Genomic DNA, 25091 nt, shown 5'->3' on the forward strand with positions numbered 1-25091 from the left:
AACAGGCAGTGTAGTATGATCAAGGGCACTTATGCACTACTGCTGGGCATCTGCACATGAATCATCAGGACTGCACGTGGCTCTGAGAGGCAGGAGAGTGTAGCCTGGGCCAGCCAGCCTGACATCCACTGCGCTTGTTGCAGCTAATCAACTATTACGTATCTCGTGCAATCACTGTCCAAGAGCCCTTTGAAAATCACTTTACCACTTTTGATGTCAAGGCAAACCGATTAAGTATTCTTTTATTTGACCCAAATTGAGTGATAACATTTAAACTGCACACTGGAAAGCAATTATCCCTCAAAACAGACAATGATGGTTTAATTAAAAGAGGTTAACAAAGCACATGTGGAAAAATCAAGATAAGATAAGCACCAAGGTGAACATATACCTTGATGGGGAACTAAAATATTTGACTATACAATTTGGGGTTCCAATTCAACAATTTTTGTTAGTAGTTATGCCAGAAGTAATTGGAGAAATATGTACCTAATTGTTGAGAGGTTATGTCTGGGGAGAGGATTACAGGGAAATATACATGTTTTAATACATATTTCAATGTCTGAATTTTGAAGAATATGCATTGTTTTTACAATTTAAAAACAGCTAAAATCAGATCTAGCGATCACTAACAGTAAAGATAAACAAATGTGCATGGCAATAGCAAGCTATATGAGTGTCTTTACAGAGATCAAATTAAATTTCTAGTATTTTCAGACCTAGCTAATAAACATTAAGTTGAGAAATACTGAAAGGGAATGAGATAAGCAAATGATGTGGGCATTTTTCATTCCAGAATGTGGAAGCTCTTTGGACTCAAAAAACCAAATCTTTATTCTATAAAACTTTCATAATAATCTTAACAGTAGTTAGCTTTAAAAAGCCACAAAATACTATGAATTAAATATATGATAGATACAAAAAAAGGACATCAGATTACATTGGAGTAAAGTTATTTTTAAATATAGTACATTTCAACAGAAAAATTTTACAATGGGAGACTTTTTAATTCACTTTTTCTAATAAAGAGTTTTTCTCTTTGTTTATTAAAACATAAAACATTTTCTTCTTGAACCTTTATATGTAAAATTTATCAAACTGACAACTTCCTTAGTAACAGGCTGAGCCAGGTGAAATACGTAAAGCAATTTACATATAAGATTAGAAGGCTAATTTTGGTTTTACTGCATAGGTTTAATATTACTGCATAGGTTCTAAATTTACCACAAAACTATAACAACTTCTTAATTTTAGATTTGCAGTTGCATCATCCTATCTGCTATCTAATGGTGGAAGCACCACCTTGTGGCAAAAGTAAGAGCTTCTGAATTAGAGAGGTTAAGACTGTTACCCAGGGGAGAGGAGACACCTCGGCGGGCTTTGGGGGCACTAGTGATGTTCTATTTTCTGACCGCTATAGAGATGTTTTATAATTATTTGTTAAACCACATGACTTTTCTGTTACTGTGTTTTGCAATTTTAAAAGTTTAGGGAAAAAATGTACCTGAATTAAAAGTCATTTGCCTAAATGCTTGAATTTTCCAAGCATCAGTTATATTTCCTAGAGCTACAGTGCATTCTTAACCTTGTAAATGCACTATTGTATTTTTATGATAGGAAACAAAATATCAAAAAGAGACATATTCTTTGCTGAATGATGGAAGGACTGTTTCCTCAGAATGTTTTCACCGCTGCTCTCTCAGCCTCCAAGAGCAACTGCAGGTGCTCTGCCATGATCTGGAATCACCTGTACACACCTCTAGCAACACGTATGAACACTGCCCCAAACCTTAGATGTTACTGCATGAGCAGAGAATATCAAGGATATAAGACATATTTAACTGTGCAACAATATTCAGGCAAAAAGGTTTTTCTTTCACCTCTTATTTCCTGTATTTCCAGGAAGTGGTGCACACTAACTATTCACAAAATCACTTGAATTCATCAAAGAGAATATCATCTCTCCAGCTGCCATGGAATCACTTTTCCCAGGGCTAAGCACATCAAGCTTACTACCTATTTCATATCGTAGAACAATTTTTAGAAAGGGAGAGAACTGCCTTCTTTTTTTTCAGGAACCTATTGGGATGCCTTAGTGACCATCTCCTTCATTCTGACCCTCACCCAAGCATATCTCAGCGGCAGGTGACATGAGCCATTAGCTGATGCTGCCCTGTGCAGGGGCAACACTGCATCGCCCAGAGACTGCCACCCAGACCAGCATCCATTCCACCATGGAAAGATGCTCTCACTCACGATTTCACCTCTGCTTCATCCACACACTGGGACTATTACAGATGTGGGCAGCTGTGCCTGAGACTATTTCACAGGACAAGGCCTTCTGCTGAGTTAATGCTACCTGCTAAAACAAACCTTATGCTCAAGTTACGTACAGAAAATATTTTTAAAGAAACTCATTAGAATGTTATGTAGCAGTTCTCGACTTAGGCCATCTCACAGGGCTATAAAAAAAGAGGCAGCCACCAGACAGATATTCTGTCTTTAATAACTCCAGGTATGACTACGCCAATAATCAGGAATATTACTCAGTCAAGTGTTTGTTTCTACATATGAAGAAATGTCAAGCTATTCTACCATCAAGATCTATAACTTCCTTTGGGAGTCTTTAAATGTAGCTGCCTCATAGATGGAAGGGAGGAATACTCTCAGGGGTCTTTTAACAGAGTCTTAAAATGGAGAATGGGCTTATTGAACTTAAATCTGAAGAGGTCAAATTTTTATGTCCTCCTGAACACAAGAAAGAAAATATAAACTTAACATGAGTCGCTTCACTAAGATTTCTGGATTGACTATGCCTAATCTTAAGATAAAATATTCTTAATGAGAAATCTTGGCATTGATATTCTATAGAAGTTATATTTCAATATTTTAATCTAATATACCAACTTACCAATCTATCTAAAAAAGTTCTTCAATATTTTCTATGAAAGATATAGTTAAAAAAAGTTTTTATCTCTTTTCCTCCTAGAAATAAATGAGAGATACAGAAAGAGAGAGAGACAGAACCATGAGAATAATGAACAAAACTGCTACCACTCGGGAACATAATCTTTTAAAATTTTTGCCACAACTGGAATCAAAAACTCAATAATTCTGACAGACTGTTCTATTTTTTTAATACAAACATATCTAACTATTCAAAGTATAAGATACATCTAATCTTTCAAAGTCTTAGTGGTTGATATTGTCATAAGCATTAGAAAAGGAACATACTTAGTAATAAACAGTGAGCTCAGGCACAGTTTCACACAGACTATTTGACCTTCAAGAAATCCAGAATCTCTAGAAATTATGCAAATTATAAGGAGGTTTAAGTTTTGTAATGTCCTTTCCTCAACTTCGGCTAAATGTAACCAAATTAAAATACAGATGGTTTGTCTTTGGTCACGAAGCATTTGAAATACAGTGATAGATTGCTTTTCATCCTTTCTCAAGAATGATCTTTAAGCAAAGCCCTCACTCAGGAAGACATACACCAATGTGTGTCAGAAAACTAACATTCTAAATTTTATAGAGCATCCCCAGGTAATGTTAACAACCAGATTAAAAAATAAGGGGAACCAATGCTATTCTCTATGTCCTTGAGCTGGGAAGTTTCTCAAGTAAAGGAGTCATGTTCAGGAAACGATATTCAAGAACATAAATTCTTAAGCATTAGTTTCTCTGTTAAGTCTCTTTCAAATTCTTCAGTTAACAGAAATACTTGAATCTTCAACTGCTAACCCTTAGCTTGCAATGTTTTGATTTTTCCTGAATCTTGAAAATTTCTCAGTACCACTAAATATATTATCTTCTGTTTCTTCTCATAGAACTAATGTTCATAAAAGGATCGTCATCATCGTCCTGAAATGACACACAAATGTTATGTCAGGGATTGCATCATGCTTCACTGAGACAAGACAGAAGTTCTTATGGGCAAAACAAGACCACTAAGAGTTATTTTCTCCTTTCACATGAGATAGATTTTCATGTTTCTATTTCCTCTACAAATGCGAACAGTTTGTCAATTTATCCTTTCCTCCCTTCCTTAGTAGCTATTTCACTGCTGAAATAAGTGCAATTAAACTCCTGGCATTAAAAATAATTTATTCTGATATATATGTGTTTGTATATATACATACCATATACATTTCTCTCAATTATCAACCTTAATAAAGGCAAATAAGCTGTGGGTAAGCCAGAAAAATTACTACTCTTCAAGTCATTTCTATTTGTTTCTTGAATAGGTTTTTTTCATTTACGTTTTATTACTGTTGTATATGTTGTTCTGGAAACTCAGTCAAAAACATAATGAAGCCACATGACCAAGCTCAGAAATAGCTGTAATTTTATTTCCCATTACCCATTTAATGTTAGAAATAAACAGCTACTCTCAGACTGATGCAAAAACAACCTAGCAAAGCAATCTTTCATATTTATTTTGGAAAAAGAAGCAGATGGAGTATTTCAATTTCAGAGTTCCCATGCTGCTGGGCTGTAGATCATATGTACAGTAAGAACAGACAGGAATATCAGATACTAACTAAGAATTTAATCAAAGAGAATAAAACTAACAAACCACAGATAAGCCCAAGTTACAAAATTTGATGAAGAAAACATAAAATTTATTCTTATGTAGTCTATAACTAAATATTCAGAAGAGAAAGCAAATTTGTTGGCAAATTTTTTATTTAAGACAATAAAAAAGGGTAATTATTTGGGGCTAGGCTCTGTTGGTGGTCTTAACACATTCAAATGTTAGCTAAGTTAGCTATTTCTGGTGAGAAATGGACGCCTTGAGAAATACACATTCGCTTTCATTCATTGATTCATTTTCTGCTACTATCAAAGGCAGAACTTGCTAATAAACCAGAGATAAATCCAAACTGAAGTATAATAGAGAATTTGCTAATAGTTCTTCTTTGCAGTTAACATGAACTATATAAAATTTTTTAACTGTAACGTATAACCACATGTACATCTAGGTGTTTTGGAGTTACCAAAGGAGTCAACCACTGCTTGCTTCCCTCCCAGAGGCAACATTTAACAGGCAGACTGAATTCATGCTGCCATTTTTCTCTGCAGCCTGAATTCTGATGAGTCCTCTCCTCAAGCTGTTTCAAAGCCACAGCTGGAATACAGGGAATATGACAGCAGCAGTTGAGGCTCAAAAGGAAAGGCATGAGTCACATGCTATAACAGGAATGAACTTGGAGGACATTATACACTAAGTGGAATAAGTCAGTCACAAAAGGACAAATACTGTATGATTCCTCTTATAGCAGATATCTAAAGTAGTCAAATTTATCAAAACAGAAAGTAGGGGACAGCCATGTGGCCGAGTGGTTAAGTTCACACGCTCCACTTTGGCAGCCCTGAGTGTTGCTGGTTCGGATCCTGGATGCGAACATGGCATTGCTCATCAAGCCATGCTGTGGCGGCATCCCACATAGCACAACCAGAGGCAGTCAGAACTAGAATATACAACGAAGCCCTGGGGAGCTTTGGGGAGAAGAATAAAAAAAAAAGAAAAGAAAAAACAAAAGAAGATTGGGAACAGTTGTTAGCTCAGCTGCCAATCTTTAAAAAACAAAAAAAAACCCCAGAAAGTAGAATAGTGGTTACCAGGGGCTGGAAAAGGGAAATGGGGAGTTATTGGGCAATGGGTATAGATTTTCAGTTTCGGAAGATGAAAAAGTTCTGGACATCTGTTGCATAACAATGTAAATATACTTAACACTAGTGAACTAAACACTTAAAACGGTTAAGATGGTAAGTTTTATGTTATGTGTTTTTACCAAAATTAAAAATTTTTTAAAGTAAATAAATGAAAAGGGTGATAGGCTTAAGTAAGAGAAACACCTTAAAGCAATTCAACAAAAGCCAACAAGGCTCTTCAAAGGGCCGCCATGGAAGAAAGAGAAAACTAGGCTTTACTTCAACTTGGCTGGAACAACAAACGAATGAAGGCAAGGGGCAGGTCCTGACTCTACCCCTTCCCAATCCTTCTCATTCAAGTTAGAAGAGATTTTATAGTTTTCTGGTCCAGATAACTGTCTTGAATTGGAGTTTCTTTCCTACGTCCTGCCATACATCTTATATATGAAACGTGTGGAGCCTATATAATGGATACTTAATAAATATTCTATTAAAGTAACATTAAAAGCTTTTAGGATGTCATCATTCATCATTTCTCCAAATATAAATGACAGAAGCTGAAAAAACTATTCTGATCCCAGTGTTAATTGGGCAAATTAAAGAAGAACTGAGGGAGTATCATATTTTAAAAATCTGCAAGCCTTTTATATCTGAGGTATTTACACTGGTGGGCACTCAACAGTTGCTACTTACTCATTCATTTATTTATTTATTTTTTTTTTTGCTGAGGAAGATTTACCCTGAGCTAACATCTATGCCAATCTTCCTCTATTTTTTTAGTAAGGAGGCTGTCAGCACAGCATGGCTGCTAACAGAACAGTGTAGGTCTGCACCAGGGAACGGAACCCCAGGCCGCTGAAGCTGAGCACACTGAACTTAACCACTAGGCCGCTAGGGCTAGCCTGATGCTACTTATTGACTCTTAACATTAACTATAGTTAACTCAAAGGAAGATTATCAATGAAAATGTTTTTTTCTAAATAATTTCCGGCAACTAGCTTAGCAGTCCCTATTTAAATTTTATAAACAGTTAAAAATTAAGATTTAACAATATTACTTTATTACCTCATCTGATTCAAACTCGATCCCTTTAGCTGTTTGGCTCTGGGACATGTGTTTGCTGGACGATGATGTGCTTGACCACCTGAGGCAAAAAACATGGAAAAAACAAAGAAAATGAACAAAAGAATTATCAAAAGTGCTTTTCTCAACTTCGTTCCTAGGTTGGAGTTAACCATTTCCGCCTACTGATTCCACCAAAACTGTCATCATGATGCTAAGCGAGGCATATAGACTGAGGTATGAGGCTCACATTTTCCTAAGTAAAAAGCAATTTCATTAGGCAACTATTTTTGAATATGATGTTGAGTAACAAAATCGGTATTTCAACCAATATTTTTAACATTCTTAACAAACTAAATTTGACATTTCTAAAGGAAAACAAAAATAGTTATTATTTTAAAGGTATTATTGTTATGGCACCCACTTCTTAGAAGTACAGTATTTGATCTAGCTACTATATCTTGTCAACTTTGTTGCAACCTATTGAAGGGAATATTATTATTAAAGATATTTGCAAGAAAAACTTTTAAAAAAAAGTGCCTTTCTCGCTAAGTTTTCCATTCTAGTAGCAGCCACGAATAAAAATAATTAATACATTCCCTTCAATCCACATTAGAGGTAGTAAAAACTTAATGAGGAAAAGGACTCTAGGACCAAGGTTTGAATTCCAGTTTTGTCATTTATTAGTTATGTGGCTTTAGGCAAGTTACCTAGCCTCTCTGTGCCTCAATTTCCTCATGTGCAAAATGAGGATAAAATTTTTTTAAAGATTTATTGTGTTAATATACCTAAACACTTAGATTAGTGCCTGACTCATATTAAGCACTACACCAATGATTACTTATATTATTATTAAATCTCTTAGCATATATTAACATGTATCTACTGCCATCCCCCACTCCTGAAAATTGTGGCAACGTTGAGGTATTTTTAATTCAACTCTCGCTATGTTTCTGTAACAGGATAAAGGCTCTTAGGAGAGGCTCACTGCTTTCTAGGGTTGCCTCACCGTTTGTGCTATTTGTTTTCAATCCAAATCAAATAGCAAATATTTACTGAGTGCTTGCTCTTTCCCAGGTACTATGATAGGCCCTGGGAAACACCATTGAACAAGAAAATCATGATTCCCATCCTTGTGAAGCTTACCTTGTGGTAATGGAACCCATATTCCTACGTCCTTTCATTAATAAGAATTTTAAGTCATCTTAGATGAGGGGCCAGCAAATCAAGGCCAGCAGGCCATATTCAGCCTGCCAGTTTCTAACAGCCTATGAGCTAAGAATGGTTTTCACACTTTGAAATGGGTACATTTAAATGGTTATATAAATACCTACATAATACCCTCAATTTTGCCTCTTGGTCTGCAAAGCCTAAAATATTTACTATCTGGGCTTTTCAGAAAAAGTTTGCTGACTCATGTCTTGAATGAAAGCAGTGTTTGTGAATTTTATTTTTCAGCTGGGAAAGATTTGTCCTGAGCTAACATCTGTTACCAATCTTCTTCTCTTTTTCTTTTCCTTCTTTTTCCTCCCCAAGGCCCCAGGACACAGTTCTACATTCTACTTCTAAGTCCTAGTTCTTCTATGTGAGCCGCTGCCACAGCATGGCTACTGACAGATGAGAGGTGTGGTTCCGAGCCCGGGAACCCATGCCCTAGGTGATCAGGGCTGGCTCAGTGTTTGTGAATTTTTAGCCAATAATTTATTACCATGCTTTGGGATGCTATAAAAGCAAAAGAAATATGTCCGAAAGTCTTGTCTGGACAAACAGATTGAGAATCAAGAGGTCTTATGTCAGAAGAAAACAGAAAAATCCACAAGTTCTTATGCACAAAAGTAAAGGACAGGAGGATTTCTTGAGCAAACTTGAAGGGCAACATAGTTTTACAGGTAGAGGATCAAAGAGTTTATCAACTGATCCATCTGGGGAGTCCCTGTCTCTGTACTTGAGCTAAGCAGGAACTGGGCAATTGTTGACCTGTTCCCACCTGTGATGGGAAGAGGCAGATCAGCAAGAGCATAAAGCCACAGTCCAAAGGTGACAAAGTTAGGTTAATGCATTGTTGCTGGGGAAAGTAGGGGGGGTTATGGAAAGAAACGTTTGAGACCCGACTCTGCTTTCTGATGTCTCCCGAAACAAAGTCATTTGTCTAATGGGGCCCAGAAACAAGCCAGGCATCTATGACAGACATTGGCTTATTTGATCACAGCAAGAGCTCTAATTCTGCATCAGAGGACCCCACAGACCTACAGATCTCATCTGCAAGAGCCCCCCTATCCTTGGAAATCAGTGGTGGGAAGGGAAAGAAATGGGTATACTGTTTTGACTCTTGAGTCAAATAAATGGGCTTTTGTTCTGGATCTCAAAAAGCGTTAATTTGATTAGCTTCATGTAGATGGCTCAACAATAAGGGGAGGGGGTACATCAAATTGAGCTCCAGGAGTTGTAAGTTTTCTCTATTTTTGTCCATATATAATTTGGGGCCACAAATTAGAATTCCTGTCTAGAGATGTTCAGACAATAAGTCAGTTGTAGCAGTTATAAGTGTAAGATAAAATGTTAAATTGGCCTGTGCTGTGCCTGGCACATAAAAGGTACCCCAAAATGCTAGTTTCTCTACTGCAAGGTTTAACAGAATCCCCTCCATCTCTCCTCCTGATGGAGCTGGGTCTTCTCCCGCTTGCTGCTTTAAGCTGATGGTGGTTATTACCTGCCAGCTCTATCAAATCTGGAAGGATGCTCTTATTCCTAGTACAACAAGAGTAGAGTTCCGAACAATTTTTCCAGGGAAAACTAGGCTTTCCATGGCTCATCTGGCAGAAGGGAGTTTTACAGCTGGAAGTTATTTCCTCTTTAAACTTAGCTGCCAGGAACATGACTGCTTTTATTGCTTACCGTTCTTCCTATTATTCTTGTTCTAGTTCCCTAGCCCGTTGCTTAGTTTATTCAATAAGCATTTACATAGGCACTATGTGCCTGGTACTGTACTTAGCACTTCACAAACATCAACTCCCTTAAGCCTCATTACAACCCTTTCAGGTAAATATTATCTTCATTTTACAAATGAGGATACTGAGGCACAGAGAAGACAAAAAGCTTGCACATGGTCCACACCTAGTAAACGCCAGAGCTTAAATACTTTAAATTACAAGTGAAATAAACCATACAAACCATGCCATTTCTAAAAAATTCTTCCAAACAGCCAAAATTCTGTCATTCAGTGGCTTCATCAGAAACATAAATCTGCCAAGGCGGATTTCAGATTTCTTGCCAAAATGTTAATTTCTAAATTGCTTCTCACCATTTAAATGATCCTTATTGCTTGCACAATGGTCTGAGAGCTTAATCTATTATGTTAAGAAGCAAGTTTCTGGAGCAGAATGCTTGCCTATGTGACTAGTTGGGTGACCTTAGGTAAGCAGCCTACCTAGGTGCCTCACTTTCTTCAAAAGTAAAATGGGGATAATGTGGTTATAACTGCACCTACCTCCTGGGGTGATTGTGAGCACCAAACAAGCCAACTTATACATAAAGGCACAGAACAGTGACTGACGCGCAGGAAGTGCTAAACAATTCAGTTATCATGATTATTACCTCATGACTAAATAAGTCAAGAGACATTTATTCTACTGAAAAACAGACAACCCAAAATGGTAGCAAAATCAAGATATTGTTTCTTTAATACCCTTAAATATATGTCAAACCAACTAACATAGTAGTTTCATTAGTTCCAAGAATGAAAAATAAGGACCCCATAAAAGCCAAACTTTTATATTCCTCTCAACTATTGACTCACGACTGAAAAAACCCACAGAAAGCTAGACCTGCTTTTGTTTGAGTGCGTTTTACTTTACAAAGACAAGAAAACCAAACAAGCACTTAGAAAGGGACTCTCTTCTGTCGATGGACTGAGATATCCTGATATCCATCCAACAAATCTCCTTTTCCCAAAGCAAATGTGAGTGAGGTTTCTATCAGCAGACACCAAAGGAGCCCTGTTTAATACACGTAACTCAAGCCTGAGAATTCCAGCACATCTTCTTATGAGCCGACTACCTCAACTATCCTCAACTACCCACCGCCAACACACAAACTGACCGGCCTCTCAGCCTATCTTGGTATTTTTCACTCCTTCTACAAAGGCCAGCACTGGCTTTGGCAACTCTATTTTCTGGGTTTTTCTCATGTCTTTCTTGTTGCTTTTTCTACTTTACCTAAGCTCTAAAGATTGAAATCCCAGGATTGGAACACAAGCCCTCTTTTTTCTCTACCTTCTCTTTCAAGGTGATCGATCCACTCCAATGGCTCTAAGTGTCAGTTATGTGCTGTTGAGAAGTAAATTTAGGTATCAATCAAACCTCTTATCTGAGCTCTGGAATCATAAATTCAATCACTTATAAACTCCTTTCAGGCATCTCAAACTTTCCATGTTTAAAGAAGAACTGTTGATTATCTGCCCATCATCCTCTGCAGAAATCCGTTTCTCTTCTTTATGCCTTTCTCAGTGTACAGCATTAAGTACTCAAGAGGAAACCTGGAAATTGGCCATGATTCCTCATTCTCCCTCACTCCAAATACTCAGTCCATCCCCAACTTCTGACACGTCTACCGCCAAGTGTATCCTGAAACTGTCTATTCCCTCCATTTCCCCCGCTACCACCCTGGAGCAGGCCTCCCGCATCTCTTCCCTGGACTCGCCACAGCACCTCCTTTCAGGGCAGCTGGTTTGCACTCCTGTCCTCCTGCACCACAGGGATCCTTTATATGTAAATCAGATGGTGCCACTACTCTCTCAAAATCCTTCCCTGGCTTCCCCCTGCATTTATCATCAAGTCCAAATTCCTCACCCTGCTCACCTGTTCCTGCTTCAGGATGTACTCCTGCCTGTCTTTTCTACTCTCATCTCAAACCACCTCCTTTCCACCATGCTTTGGTCACTTGCTCCTAAATTACGGTAAGGTTGTTTCTTCTTCAAGAGACTTGGCATATGCTTTTCCCTCTGCTTTCTGCAAGGCCAAGTATCTCTTAGTAAAATTGCAGTTTAAAGGTAACCTCCCCAGAGGCCTTCCCTGATCACCCTTTTAAGCAGTTGTCTGTGGCCTGTGACATTCCTCTGTATTGCTGCTCCCTGACGACTTGATGATTTCCTTCAAGCTTTCTTACACATCTGTTATCATCAGCTCAAATGTTACCTACTTTCTTTGTAAAACCTTCAATGACCTATCCTGGGAAGACATTGGCACTTCCGTTAGATTTCATTACACTTGAATAAAACACTGACTTGGTGGATTATTAGTGCCCTGTAATTAGCATACCACTAAAAAGTAAATTCCTAGAAGAAAGGAGACATTGCTTTCATATTTTTATCCCCAGCTCCCAGCATAATGTTTAAATAAATAAATAAGATGTGGAACTATATTTACCAAATTTTCCAATACAGACCCTTAATTCATATAAAGTGCATATTCTCAACAAGGTCAACATCACAACCAAGGAATGAAAAGTGGTTCCAGGAGATAGGGTGGGTGAAAAATTTTGGCTATTTTAACGGTTTTTGGCCCTCCCAAGCTCAATCCTACCCAATAAAATTTCATTCTTTAGTATTTAACCTCTCTTGTTAAGGAGAAATTAAATTTGTTATTATTTATTTTGGTTTTTTTGGGTTTTACTGTTGTTTTGTTTGTGTGTGTGTGTGTGAGAAAGATTGGCCCTGAGCTAACATCTGTTGCCAATTCTCTTCTTTCTTGCTTGAAGAAGATTGTCACTGAGCTAACATCTGTGCCAATCTTCCTCCACTACATGTGCGATGCTGCCACAGCATGGCTTGACGAACGGTGCTAGGTCTACACCTGGGATCTGAACCTGCGAACCCTAGGCTACTGAAGCAGAGGGTACAAACTTAACCACTAGGCCACCAGGCTGGCCCTTAAATTTGTTATTTTTAATTAATTTAAATCAAATTTAATTTTTATCCTTAGGTAACGAAAAAAGTTTGAGAAACACTGAGGTAGAGCTTTTTCCTCAATCTTTCCCCTATTTCTGTAACTCTGCTCAAGTCACTACTCTCAGCTGTCATTCTCCACCCCACTGATCCAAACAATTCCTGTATTTAAAATCACAGCTAGGGGCCAGCCTGGTGGCGCAGTGGTTAAGTTCACAACTTCCACTTTGGTGGCCCAGGGTTCACTGGTTCGGATCCTGGGTGCAGTCATGGCACCGCTTGGCAAAGCCATGCTGTGGTAGGCATCCCACATATAAAGTAGAAGAAGATGGACATTGATGTTAGCTCAGTGCCAGTCTTCCTCAGCAAAAAGAGGAGGATTGGCAGCAGTTAGCTTAGGGCTAATCCTCCTCAAAAATAAAAAATAAATTAAAAATAAATAAAAATAAATAAATAAAATAAAATCACAGATAAATTGTATTCCCTCTAGAAAGCTTTTTCTTCTATGATAGCCCACACTTCTTACTCCTTTTTCTGAGGGCCTATAAGCACTCATACCTAGTCTGTATCATAAAATTTCATACATAATTATCCCTTAATGGATTCAAATGTGCTCATCTCTCTTCTCCACTACATTTTATGTTGCCTGAAGGCAGTCACCACATTAAAACATTTATTATGTCCTCCATCAGACCTAATATAATATTCACACAGAATAAGGCTAAAAAAGCTGTTATTTTCTTAAGTAGAAATTTTCATTAACTGAGCTTTAGTTAAGCAGTGTTCACCTACAATGTTAACACAGAAGAAAATGGTAATAGTGAATCGAGTCAAACCTTACAGTAATAGGCCAAAACCAACAAAGGGCAGGAAAAGCATAAAAGTGCTCTGAAGACAGAGAAAGTCGACATGATTCCCTTTTTAGTGTTTAGTCCAGCACCCTAAGTAATTCAGTACGTAAAGATACGAAGATGAAGAGAAGCTGAAATCAGCTATTAACAAAATGCAAAACTATTTTCTGTTAACTGTGGAGAGAACACAGTACTCCATCAAGAAAACCACTGGGTAATAAAGACAAAAGGAAATGAATTACAGGTTATTTGAATCTGCAATGAAAATACTTGTAATAGTACTGCATGGACTCTATAAACTAGTCCTTGATCGACTTTCCACTTCTCTACATACTTGACTAGCTGAAAATAAATCTGTTAAAATTCTATGGCATAGAAAAATATATAAATGGAATTCTGGATAATTTTTGGTTTTTTCAGATGTTTCTTTTTGCAGGAAGCCACTGCACCTACCTTTGATCTGTTTTTGAAGTGGTAGGAAAAATGTTGTCTTCGACATCTGACTCATCCACCTCCATCACCTAACGGGGTAAAAACAAAATAGCAAACAGTTTTGCTGGGAATGGAACATTTGAATAATAATGAATTAAATAATTAAAACAAAGGTTTTTTTAATGTATAAAAAGAAGTCACAAAAAAAGAGGCAGAAACCGTGTAAGCAGCAACTATCAAAACTAAAGCTCAGCCTGACCTCCCTCCAATGTCACTCTTCATTCACAAGTACTACTCTACACAACAGGTGTGAGCTCACGTCTCTCCCTGCCTGCATGGCAGCCTGGGTACCTCAAGGAACATGCAGTTAGATTGGTGAATGACTCACAGAGGGTCATGTGCAGGCAGTGGCCTGTGATTTTTCGGGGTTCTAAGGAGTGAGATCAATGGTGTTCAATCTCCAATCTGAAATGACGTATAAGACTGTGCTGCAAGTAATGGATACCAATCTTTCTGCTACATTTATCAGTTAAATACCGTTTGCTGGTTTCAAGCCACAGTAAAGATACTTGTGATTCTTGATTCTATCATCCAAGATGCTATCCATTCCTCTACATTTTGTGTTACTTGACACTTAATACACACATTTGCTATGTCTTCATCTAACTCGTAAGGCCAACGACAAAATACTGAAAAGACAGCATCTAAGACCTCCCCCTCCAGGCTGACACTGAACTATTTATTAAACAAAACTCATTAAATGCAGTTGTCTAAGCAGCTATGAATCCAGCCAATCCTGCATTTTGTCCATAAAACTATCAGGAGGTCGTCATGTACCTTGAGGGAATCAAATGCATTCAATGTTCTCCTAATCTACCACTGTATAAACTCAATCTAAAAATGAAAACAAACGGTAGTTTGGCATGACTTGTTCTCTTTGAACTCGTGTTCTTGCCTGATAATAGAAAAATCTAGAAGGGAAGCTACCTTGTGGACATGATGATAATTTTGCTTTCTGATATGAGGATCTTGAAGTATGAGCATGCAATAGTTGATTAGAAATAATGAAATGGAGCTCAGTATAAAAGTTAGCACTGGTATACCCACATATAAATTGATAATAGTAAGAAGAAAGAAAAAAAAAAGAAAGATGAAGTTAAGAGAGATAAAAGAACAAGATCAGAATTCAGGACGGAGAAGAAGAGAAATTTACTTTTCTCTTTTCTGGAAAAGGGGGTGGGTCAATTGCGTCACATATTTGAGAGACCAAGACGAATGAAATTTGAGAAAAGACTGCTGGGGCAGTATGGTATAGAGCAACAATTCTCAACTGGGGATGATTTTTAACCCTCACTCCCATCCTGGAAGCATCTGGAAATGTCTGGAGACATTTTTGATTGCCATAAGTAGGGGCGTACTACCGGCATCTAGTGAGTAGAGGCCAAGATGTTGCTAATCATCCTATATTGTATAGGACAGTCCCTCACAACAAAGACTTATCTGGTCCAAAATGTCAACAGTGCTGCCACTGAGAAACCCTGATACAGAGGGAAGAGTACTGGCTTGGGATTAAGACACAGGTTTTGAAAGTGAGGTAATAGGAGGGTCAAGGCCATAGTGGACTATTCTTGGAATCCAAAGGAAGAGCAGAAGGCCTATGTTATATAGCTAGAGCTGAACACAGAGGTCCTTAGACTCTGATCTTTTAGTTTGTCCTGAGTCTACTTTCAGCCATTAAGGTACAAGCCACAGACTTATGAGAGTCTAAGCAACAAAAGGAAGGCCGGCATAAATAAAACCTTTATATGCACTGAATTGCCACTTACATATTAGTATTCCATGCATGGACCCCTTGGTTCAACACTGCTATCCTTAAAAAGATTACTGTATATATACATTTAAGGATTTCTAATCATGTGATGCACAGCCAAAAAAAAGGAGAGAAACCAAAAAGAATAATCCTAGAAGCCCTCAGTCTAGATAATCAGTAAGTTCTCTCTAGCTTTAATGTTCCACACTTTTTCTTCTATTTACTTTGTAGAGCAAAGAACTAACAATTCATAATCCAGGAAATATAAATTATTAAACACAACTATAAAACTTCTTTTCTTACCTCTGAGTAATTCTTAGTAGCAACATCTTGGGAGGGCTGCTGTCTTGTAGGTTTAAAGACTATAATGAAGAAGATGAAACATCCATTATGTTATTCTTAAAATAACTTAGAAAAATTTGCACATTTCTTTAGCTGAAGATTTTCTAAGTCTATATGCAAAAACCCATGATGACTAATTATAAAACCATTTATATTTTTTTAAAATCTCAAGGGAGGCAGAATTATATGTTCAAATAAATCAAAGCCTAGCTGCCAGTCTCACATGACTTCTTGGCTTATTCAAATATGGTAACAAGCAGTGTTCATAAATACAACTACACTGAAAATATTTTATAGAAAAATACCTGAAGGATAAAATTTGATCACCTAATAGATTGAACTCCAAATATGTTTAACCCTCCTAATATCTTCCTTCTCTTATAGTCGGCAATACTTTAATTAGAAGCCATATGGTTCTGGTAAGAGCTGTCTTATTCTTCCTCTACTTTGTTAACCATATTCAGTACCTAAGAAATAGTCTAGAGAGAAATTCTAGAAAACAGTTTATCTTTTATTCTATGATAAAAGTTTCCTTTGAATCCTTACTTCTTTAGCTTTATAATCTTGGTTAGAAACATGAAATTTAGTTAACTCTATTTTTCCCAAGACCAAAACAGTATTATGATTTTATAAGAAATATATATTTGGTCTTTGTTCCCCTTTTTGGCACAGAGCCCCTAAAACCCTCGCAATTTCCTAAGTGACGAGAACTATAAAGATGTCTTTTGTTATGTTAACAAGGTGACTTTGGACTGCATCTAAAGTTTGGGGGCTTGCTGCCAGGAGAACCAACCATGAACAGAGGGTTGGAACTTTCAGTCCCATCCCCTGATTTCTGGGGAGGGGCAAGGGGCTGGAGGTTGAATCAATCACCCATGGTCAATGATTTAATCAATTGTGCCTATGTAATGAAGCCGCCACAAAAACCCAAAAGAAGGGGGTTTGGAGAGCTTCCAGGTGGTAAACCAGAATGCTTCCACCTGCCACCATGTCAGGCCCCAAACTCCATGAGAACTCCTTTGTTCAAGACCTTACGCTATGCATCTCTTTATCTGGCTGCTGATTCTATATCCTTTAATATCCTCAGTAATAAACCAGTAATCTAGTGAGCAAATTGGTTTCCTGAGTTCCATGAGCTGCCTTAGCAAATTAATGCAACCCAAGGAGGGGGTCGTGGGAATCTCTGATTTATGGCCAGTAGGTCAGAAGCACAGGTAACAACGTGAGTTTGCGACTGACATCTGGGACAGTCTTGTGGAACTGAGCCCTTAATCTGCAGAATCTGACGCTACCTCTGAGTACTGTCAGAATTGAGTCGAATTGTAGGACACTCAGCTGGTGTCCGAAAATTGCTTGGTCACCCCACACCTCCCCACACACACCATCAGAATTGGGTGCAGAATATTAAAAACCTAGAATAAATTTCAAACAGCCAATTAGAGGTTTATTTTCCCCTAAGCCTTACCAGTTTCCTAATATAAAAAACATCTCCCTCAAGACAACCGCAAACCAAATAACAGGGAAAGAGGAGAAAAAAAGACACAGGACTTGAAAAAGTCAAATGCTCAAAGAACCCCACAAAGTCCAAAATTCTCCTGGTCAGAAATCTCAAGAATCTTTCGACCTAGCCTAAATTTATGATTGCTCATTTGTCCTATTCCAGGTTCCAACCTCAACCTTGTGATGTCTGCCTGAGATGAGAGATGAAGGGCAGAAGCAGAGTTTTTATGCGCCCTACTCAATTATTGGCCTTACATCCTGCTCCACTCAAAAGGCCAGAGAAGGAGACTGAATTAAAAAGCCAGTAGTCATGACTCTTTCAAAGAATACTTCCGCTCAATAGTTATTCACTAACTGACTCCTCAAAGTCTCAGATCCTTGAAAACAAGAGCCTTCCTTTCTCGTTATCCCCAGTGGATAGCAAAAGATAAATCAATGTTTGTGAGATAATTAAAGTTATCAGAAGAATAAGGACTGAGTTTTGTTAGGAAGGCAATACGGTATGGTGGTTAAGAGCTCTACATTTAGACTCATTTTGACTTACTAGCTGGGTGACTATGGCCAAATTCTTTGGCTTAAGTCTCAGTTTCCTCATCTGTAATACAGTGTTAATAATACTTCCTGCAGACATTTGTTGAAAGGATAAAAAGAGGTAGTTAATCTAAATTGCTTTGGCAAGGGCCTAGTAGTAGTAGGTATTCAAATAATGTAGCCAGTAGTAGGAGTCAATGTCGTAGTGGCAGCAGCAGCCACAGCGGTAAATTAAATGCAAAGCAATGGCTCCAAGAGGTGTCTTTTATTCGCTTAGTCATCGTCCTCTGCAGACAAACTTCAATGGAAAAATCTAGGCTGTCAACTCTTATTTATAACCACTGCTGGCTTTAAGTGTAATATCTATCTTTCTCAATAAAATTCCAGTACAATAACAAATCTTTATATTCCATGGAGCTTGTTATAATAGGATTTGACCTTTATCTCTTCATTCCTCCACTTATAATAGGAATCTACAAGTTACAAAGTTGCTTTTGTCCTAAAGTTATGGTAACTATAGTTAATACCCCATGGTTGTTTAGTCAGAGACTTAAAAACACCAAATCTAACCTGATAAAAATAGTTTACTCATATGCATTACAAAAGTCAATTTCATTTTTCAAAAAAAGGCCCAATGTTGGAGGTAATCAGTTAAATTGTAAAACCATTAGACCAAATCAATTATGTAAAAGATAAATTGACACTAATTTATAAAACATCCATTTTCATAAGTTTATTGTAAATATTGCCACTAACACTAACAGCAACCATCACTTATTGGATTCTTACAAAATGCTGTAGTCAGTAATGCATATGCAAAAATTCATTTAATAATTATAATTACGCTGTGAAGTCAGTACTACACTGCCAATTTCAGGGACCTGAAGCTTATAGAATAATAATAGTTTACACTTCCTGGGGACTTCATATGCATAGATACTGTGCCAGGTATTTCAATGTATTTTCTCAATAATCCTCAAAACAACCCAATGAGGTGGACGCTGTCATCACCCCATCTTACAGGTGAGGACACTGCAGCTCAGAGATGGAATGCTCAACTAATCTGCTGGAAGACGTACAACTAGCAAAGGAAGGAGTCGGAATTCAAACCAAGGTCCTTCTGACTTTAGAACCATGCTCTTAATCTTTACACCATACAATCTCTAAGTGATTTTCATTCAATCATTCTCAAGTATTTAATGAGCACCTGCTATGTGCCAGGCAATGTGGATATGACAATGAACAAAACAATGCAAACTCTGTTCCTGGGTACTTTTAGTGCAAGGGCACCGAGCTGGCAGTTGAAGGGCTGGCCGACCACATAGGTGTGACTCGAGAGCCCACGTTCTTAGTCACAACTATCGCTACAAAAGGCACAGTAAGATTTTTGCCTGGAAAGTAATTCAGGAAATCTTGAGTTTCATAGTAATTTGGTTTACTTACATAGCCTCTTCTTACAAATGAATATTATTACTTAAAAAAATGATTAGTCATGCCAATTTGTGAACATTTTAAAGCACTATAACTGATCTCTTGTCTTCTCTACACAAACAGCAGCTTTATTCCACAATATCAATTAAGTAACAGAGCAAGAGTCATCAAAGAATATCTTTGAAAGTTTCATTGGCACAGTGGTTCTAAAATGAGCTGACATTAGAAAGTGAGAAAATGCTCACAAAACTTCTGTGAGACAGAGTTCTAGCTGTAAAGGTGGCAGTCCCATAGGAGTTTTAAATAAAGAAAATGAAGAGAAACCTCTGTATCTGTTCATTGTTGGCTAGGTTATTCAGACAAACACTTCTGCTGAAAACAATCCAAATTGCTACATCAAAAATTGAAAAAAAATTCTTAATGGCACTGAAGAGCTGAGTATAGTGAAGAATTAACAGGCCAAAACTGAAGAAAAGCTAGAACTCAGAGAGACTAGCACAGCAGAGTCCCTTTCCCTGAGGACACCTGCTGATCTGGGCAAATGTTAACACTGGTTTTGACAGTTCTGTTGGGGAGGGAGAGGGCTGCCACAGCTCAAGGCCTGCCCAAGGTGGAGAGCCTAATGCATTTCCTCCCTTCCTTAAACTGGGACCCCAATGGTTAAGGAGAGAAGCAGACATAAACAGGATTTCACAAGTACATATCACCTGGCTGGTCCTCAAGTTATAAATTTAAATTTAGCTTAAAGTGGTCTAAGACTTGTGGTGCCCCAGAAGCCTGGAGAAATAAATATGAATCTTCTCTGGAGGAAGACATCTTCATCCAACGTCTCCAATTATTCCCACTGATAATTCTTTTGGGACAATAGAAAAGCATGCAAGGAAACAAGTCACCATAAATGAGAACCGTCAGAAACAGACAACAGAAAGAGGTCATCAAAGACATTCAGACACTGGGTTATTAGACAGAGAATACAAAAAAAAAAAACCCTTACTATGCATACACAAAAAATTAAAAACAAGCTTAAAAATATCTGTAGGGAATTTTTAAAAACTATTAAAAGTGACATAGCATATTTTAAAAGAATCAAATAGAATTTCAAACCTCCCCCCAAAAAACAATGAAAATTGAAAATTCAATGGACAGTTTTAAGAACAGATGAGTGAACTGGAAGACTGAGCAGAAATAATTATTCAGAATGTAGCACAAGATGAAACAACAGACAATACAAGAGAGGTTAAGAATTACGGGAGGACAGATTGAAAAGGTCATACATTTATTTAATTGAAGCCCAGAAAGGAGGAGAAAAAGAACAACATAGAGGGAATATCTGAAGGGATAACAGCTACGGATTTTCTAGAAATGATGAAAGACATCGACTTAGTGTCATGAAGCCCAATAAATCCTAAGCAAGATAAAAAAGAATCCCATATCTACATGCATCACAGTGAAACTGCAGAACACCAAAGACAGTCAGCTGGAGGAAAATAGTCTGCTTTAAAAAAAAAAAAAGCAACAAGCTTAACTAAAAGCTGATTTCTTAACAACAGAAACCTGAAGACTCACTTCCGGAGATTAATTCTGCCCACTGGTGTCAAGGAAAGTTTCACATAAAACCCTTAAGCCATGATGAAAAAAGGCAATTTGGCTAAGGTAAAGGCGGGTAACTTATAACATCTATGCCTCTGTCGTTGCATGCTAACCAACTTTTGGTGGTTTAACACGGATGTGTTCATATTTTATTCACTCTCCTTTTCTAACTCCCTCTGTTTTCTCTTTTTTATAGTGGTACTATTCATAAATACTACTATGTCCCAGGTTTTTTGCTTTTTAACCTTCAGAATAGCCCAATATGGCAGGAATTATTATTCCTAATGTACATGTAAATGAACTAGGAGAGAGAATGACTTGTCCAAAGTCACAAAGTGTTTACATGTTGGACTCAGCCTAGGTCCTTTACCAAGCTGCCTTTTCTCTTTCTCCTTCTCTACTTTTATCTTAGACCTGCCAAGAATGGAACAACATCTTTATGGATGCCATTTCCCAAATGGCAACAAAGTCAACATGCTTCTGGAGTTAAAAGATAAGGATCTCAGCTGGCTCTCCTAGAGTACGGAATAATCCTTGGGTGAAAATATAGCAGCAGAATTTTTGATAAGAAGATTCCTTGAGTCATTTAATGGACTTGATGTTTTTATCCTTTCTCCAGTGTCAGTTGTCATCCAATAAATGTTGAAAACTACTTCTGACGGAGTCACAACTCACTTCCTTCTGAGGCAGCTTACTCCCTCTGTATATTAATTAGATAGATTACTCTGTATAATGCAAAGACTCCTCTACTGAGAAACAGTAGCTACGTCTCTAATGTTACATTGATCTGGAAACAAGCACAGAGGTTAACTACTGGTTCTGGAGTCCAGAGAATGTGGGATGGACCCCAGCTCTATAATTTACTAGTTGTGAGACTTTGAGTAAGTTGCCTGTCTTTTCAAAGCCTCAGTTCCCTTTTCTGTACAACAGGGATAATTTAAGTATCTATGCCACAGAGCTGTTAAGAGGTGTGCAGTGAACTGTTTCATAAATATTAGCTATTATTAGTACTATTAGGGTTGTATTAACCTAGGGCAAATTGCTTAGCTCAGTTATTCACCTATAAAAGGAGGGAGTAGGCAAAGTTGTTCTGAAGTCTTCTAGATCCATTCTACTAGATAATACACTTAAATCTTATGCTTCTAGCTTTTCCCATCTATCCTCATTGGATTAGTAGTTCTTAATCTGGAGGATGGGCTTCATAGGGGTCCTTGAACCCTTTGAAATTGAGCACAATTACATATGAGTACTTATTTAAGGAGAGGACACATAGCTTCCATCAGATTCTTAAGAATCCATAACTCAAAACAGATTTAAAACCATGCATTCGGGATTATACAAATCAAATCTATTCAATCTTTCACATGATGGAATTTAATTTATGTAAAGACCTGACTTTCTCAGGTTAAATATCCCAAGTTCCTTCTACCACTTTTTATACTGTATGGTTTCTCTTCTGAAAGATCATATATAGCAGATATTCTTCTTGAAATATACTTCCAAAGATGAGCACAGTATTCTTGGTGTGAAGCATCCAATTCAGGACAGAGGGAGAACTTCCTTGCTGTCGAGATGCGTTACTTCTATTAATATAGCTTAACACACCACTAGATTTGGACAGTTAGGTCGACCTGCACAACTCTTATCGATCTAACTCTTTTTTACTTGAGTTACTGCTACTGTTCATACCTCTCACAACTCTTTTTGTGCAGCTGTTCTTTTGGACATAAATACAGTTTATATTTACCCTTGATAAATAAAATCTTGCAAGATTTAGTCCAGCTCTCAAATCTGTCAAAAATTAATCCTAGCTATAAAAGTGAGTCAATAATTAACCTCAAATAATCAGATAGTATAAATAAAATACATATGGATATATTCTGAATGCTGGGTAGAAAAAAGATCCACCTATTTTAACAAACATTTGCATAAATTTGACTAACAACTGAGGCTGGTCTCATAAACTACAGTATTAAAGATATTTTATTAAACTTTTAAAAAATTACTATTAAAAATAGTTTATAAAAATAGGTTCCTTAGTTTAAGGCCAATTTTTAGATCACAACACATACACAGTTAATTCAAAGAATCTTAACCATCACTTCTCTTAAATACAGCTCACATGAGTTCTCCATACTACAGTATAGATGGACAAAAGCAGCACAAGGAAAGAAAGTAAACAATACATTAAGAAACAGTTCCTTCTCCCTTGATTATTGGTGATTACACTGATCAATTGTCCCACTTTTCTATATCTTAGTGATTCCTCTATAAAAAGGAAATAATCAAATTTGTCTAACAGTAAGGAATTATAAAACATAATTTTTAAGGCTCGCCCTCTTCAATAGCTCCAACATACGGCAAAGATCTTTTACAGAATAATTTACTTTTTGGTCCTATTAATCCTTTTAACTCCCCAGTGATGGACACACAAACCAGTGAGTTTTATTAACAGGGTATCCTAGGTCTTCCTAAGTTGGAATTTATAAATAACTGCTAGATAATCATTTGCATTCTATACTCACCATCTAAAATAGACATATTTCTTGATGTTGGCATAGAGGCCTTTGAAGTTCTGCTTCGAGTAGAAGTCTCTAAACTGGTGCCTGATGTTAGAATAATAGGCAGTCAATATACAATCTCATCAGTAGCTAAAGTTGTTTTAAAACACCATCAAAATGAAATCTAAATACAGTTATGTCAAAACATAGTTTATGTGTAAAAGCTGAGAAGCAGCAGCAAGAGTCTAATCAATCAATTTTCAGAGACTATACTTAGGCCATATTTGGTTCATATTTGCCAATTAAAATTTAAGGAAAAATTTTGTAAATGTAAGGATAATGAAAATAACTATCACTAGATAAGAATTTGTCTTCCTGAAGATTTTTAACTGAAGTATTATCCATTTTACCACCTTAAAATTCCTATGGATAAATATTTAATAAAAACAATTAAAAAATACTCCTAGGAATGGGTTTTTATAATCCACCAGGAAGTCACTGGATGAACACCTTCCATTGTTTGAACTATTCAATGAAAATAGTCACATTAAATACAGTGATGGCAATTAACATTAATGATTTTTTTAAAGAAATCAAATTATTTTAGGGTAATTTTCCTTTCAAGACAAATTTTATGAAGCCACTTTATAAGAGCATTTGTATCTAATTAAAGCAACAAAAAATAATTTTTAAGATCTAGAGTTTCCTTCCTGCTGCCAATGGCCATTAACAAGCCATCTTCCCTAACAGCTCATATTTGCCTCACTATTACTGTGTACACACGAGAGCAAATATGACAATAAATGCACCCAAAAGGTACCGTGTAAGAAATATAGTGAAGGTCTTTATAAAATAAATGTTAAAAGCAATTAAAACCCTATGTGCATGTGGCTATTCAAAATTAATTTCAGTGAAACGTACATGTGAGAACTACATTAAAGACTGACTTTATGCACTATAAAAATAAAGATTTAAAGGACTGCGTAATTGAATTCTGACAACAGGAATACAATTCCATATTTCCCACTCAACTGCCAAGTCTGAATGTGTGCAATAGACTATCCTCAGGGCTAACCTCTTCCTCTCTGAGACCCTCCTCTCGATGCTGAATTCTGGCCTCTTCCTCCTCTCCGGCCTCTTCCTCGGCCTCTTCCTTTGTTGGCTGCTGCTGCGACGCTATCATCAGAGTCATCAGCCATCTGTTCTGCCAAATCTATACTCATAAGGTCATCGGCACTAAAGCCGGAAGCAAGGTCCTCTGCCTGAGATCTGAGGGCTCTGGCCCTAGTCATGGCCTGAGGGGGAGAACAAGGAGAAAGCACACATTAGTAGATAATGCAGCATCCTAAAAGGCATTAATCTGGTCATTCAGATGAACATTTAATATCGCCAAACTGTCTATACAATTACTTTTCATTAATCATGCTACAAAAATGTAAAAC

At 37.2% G+C, this 25091-nt stretch overlaps 1 protein-coding gene across 5 annotated transcripts in view; it reads right to left on the reverse strand.

Annotated features, from left to right (window-relative positions):
• Window positions 1–216: 216 nt before the first annotated feature.
• The window catches only part of MRE11 (MRE11 homolog, double strand break repair nuclease), a 64050-nt gene continuing 39175 nt past the window's right edge, over window positions 217–25091 (reverse strand). For 3 of the 5 annotated variants that reach the window (XM_070272635.1, XM_070272636.1, XM_070272637.1), the window contains exons 15-20: window positions 24725–24944; window positions 23674–23754; window positions 16058–16116; window positions 13966–14033; window positions 6724–6802; window positions 4672–5502 (exon numbers count right to left, since the gene is read on the reverse strand). In XM_070272635.1, the coding sequence (XP_070128736.1) occupies window positions 5353–5502; window positions 6724–6802; window positions 13966–14033; window positions 16058–16116; window positions 23674–23754; window positions 24725–24944 (657 nt within the window). In that variant the 3' untranslated portion in view covers window positions 4672–5352. Of the gene's footprint in view, window positions 3865–4671; window positions 5503–6723; window positions 6803–13965; window positions 14034–16057; window positions 16117–23673; window positions 23755–24724; window positions 24945–25091 lie in introns of those variants that run through there. The other 2 variants (XM_001498350.7, XM_014741245.3) reach the window with 1 other exon arrangement.

Source organism: Equus caballus, chromosome 7 (genome assembly GCF_041296265.1).
Source record: "Equus caballus isolate H_3958 breed thoroughbred chromosome 7, TB-T2T, whole genome shotgun sequence".
Lineage (NCBI taxonomy): Eukaryota > Metazoa > Chordata > Mammalia > Perissodactyla > Equidae > Equus > Equus caballus.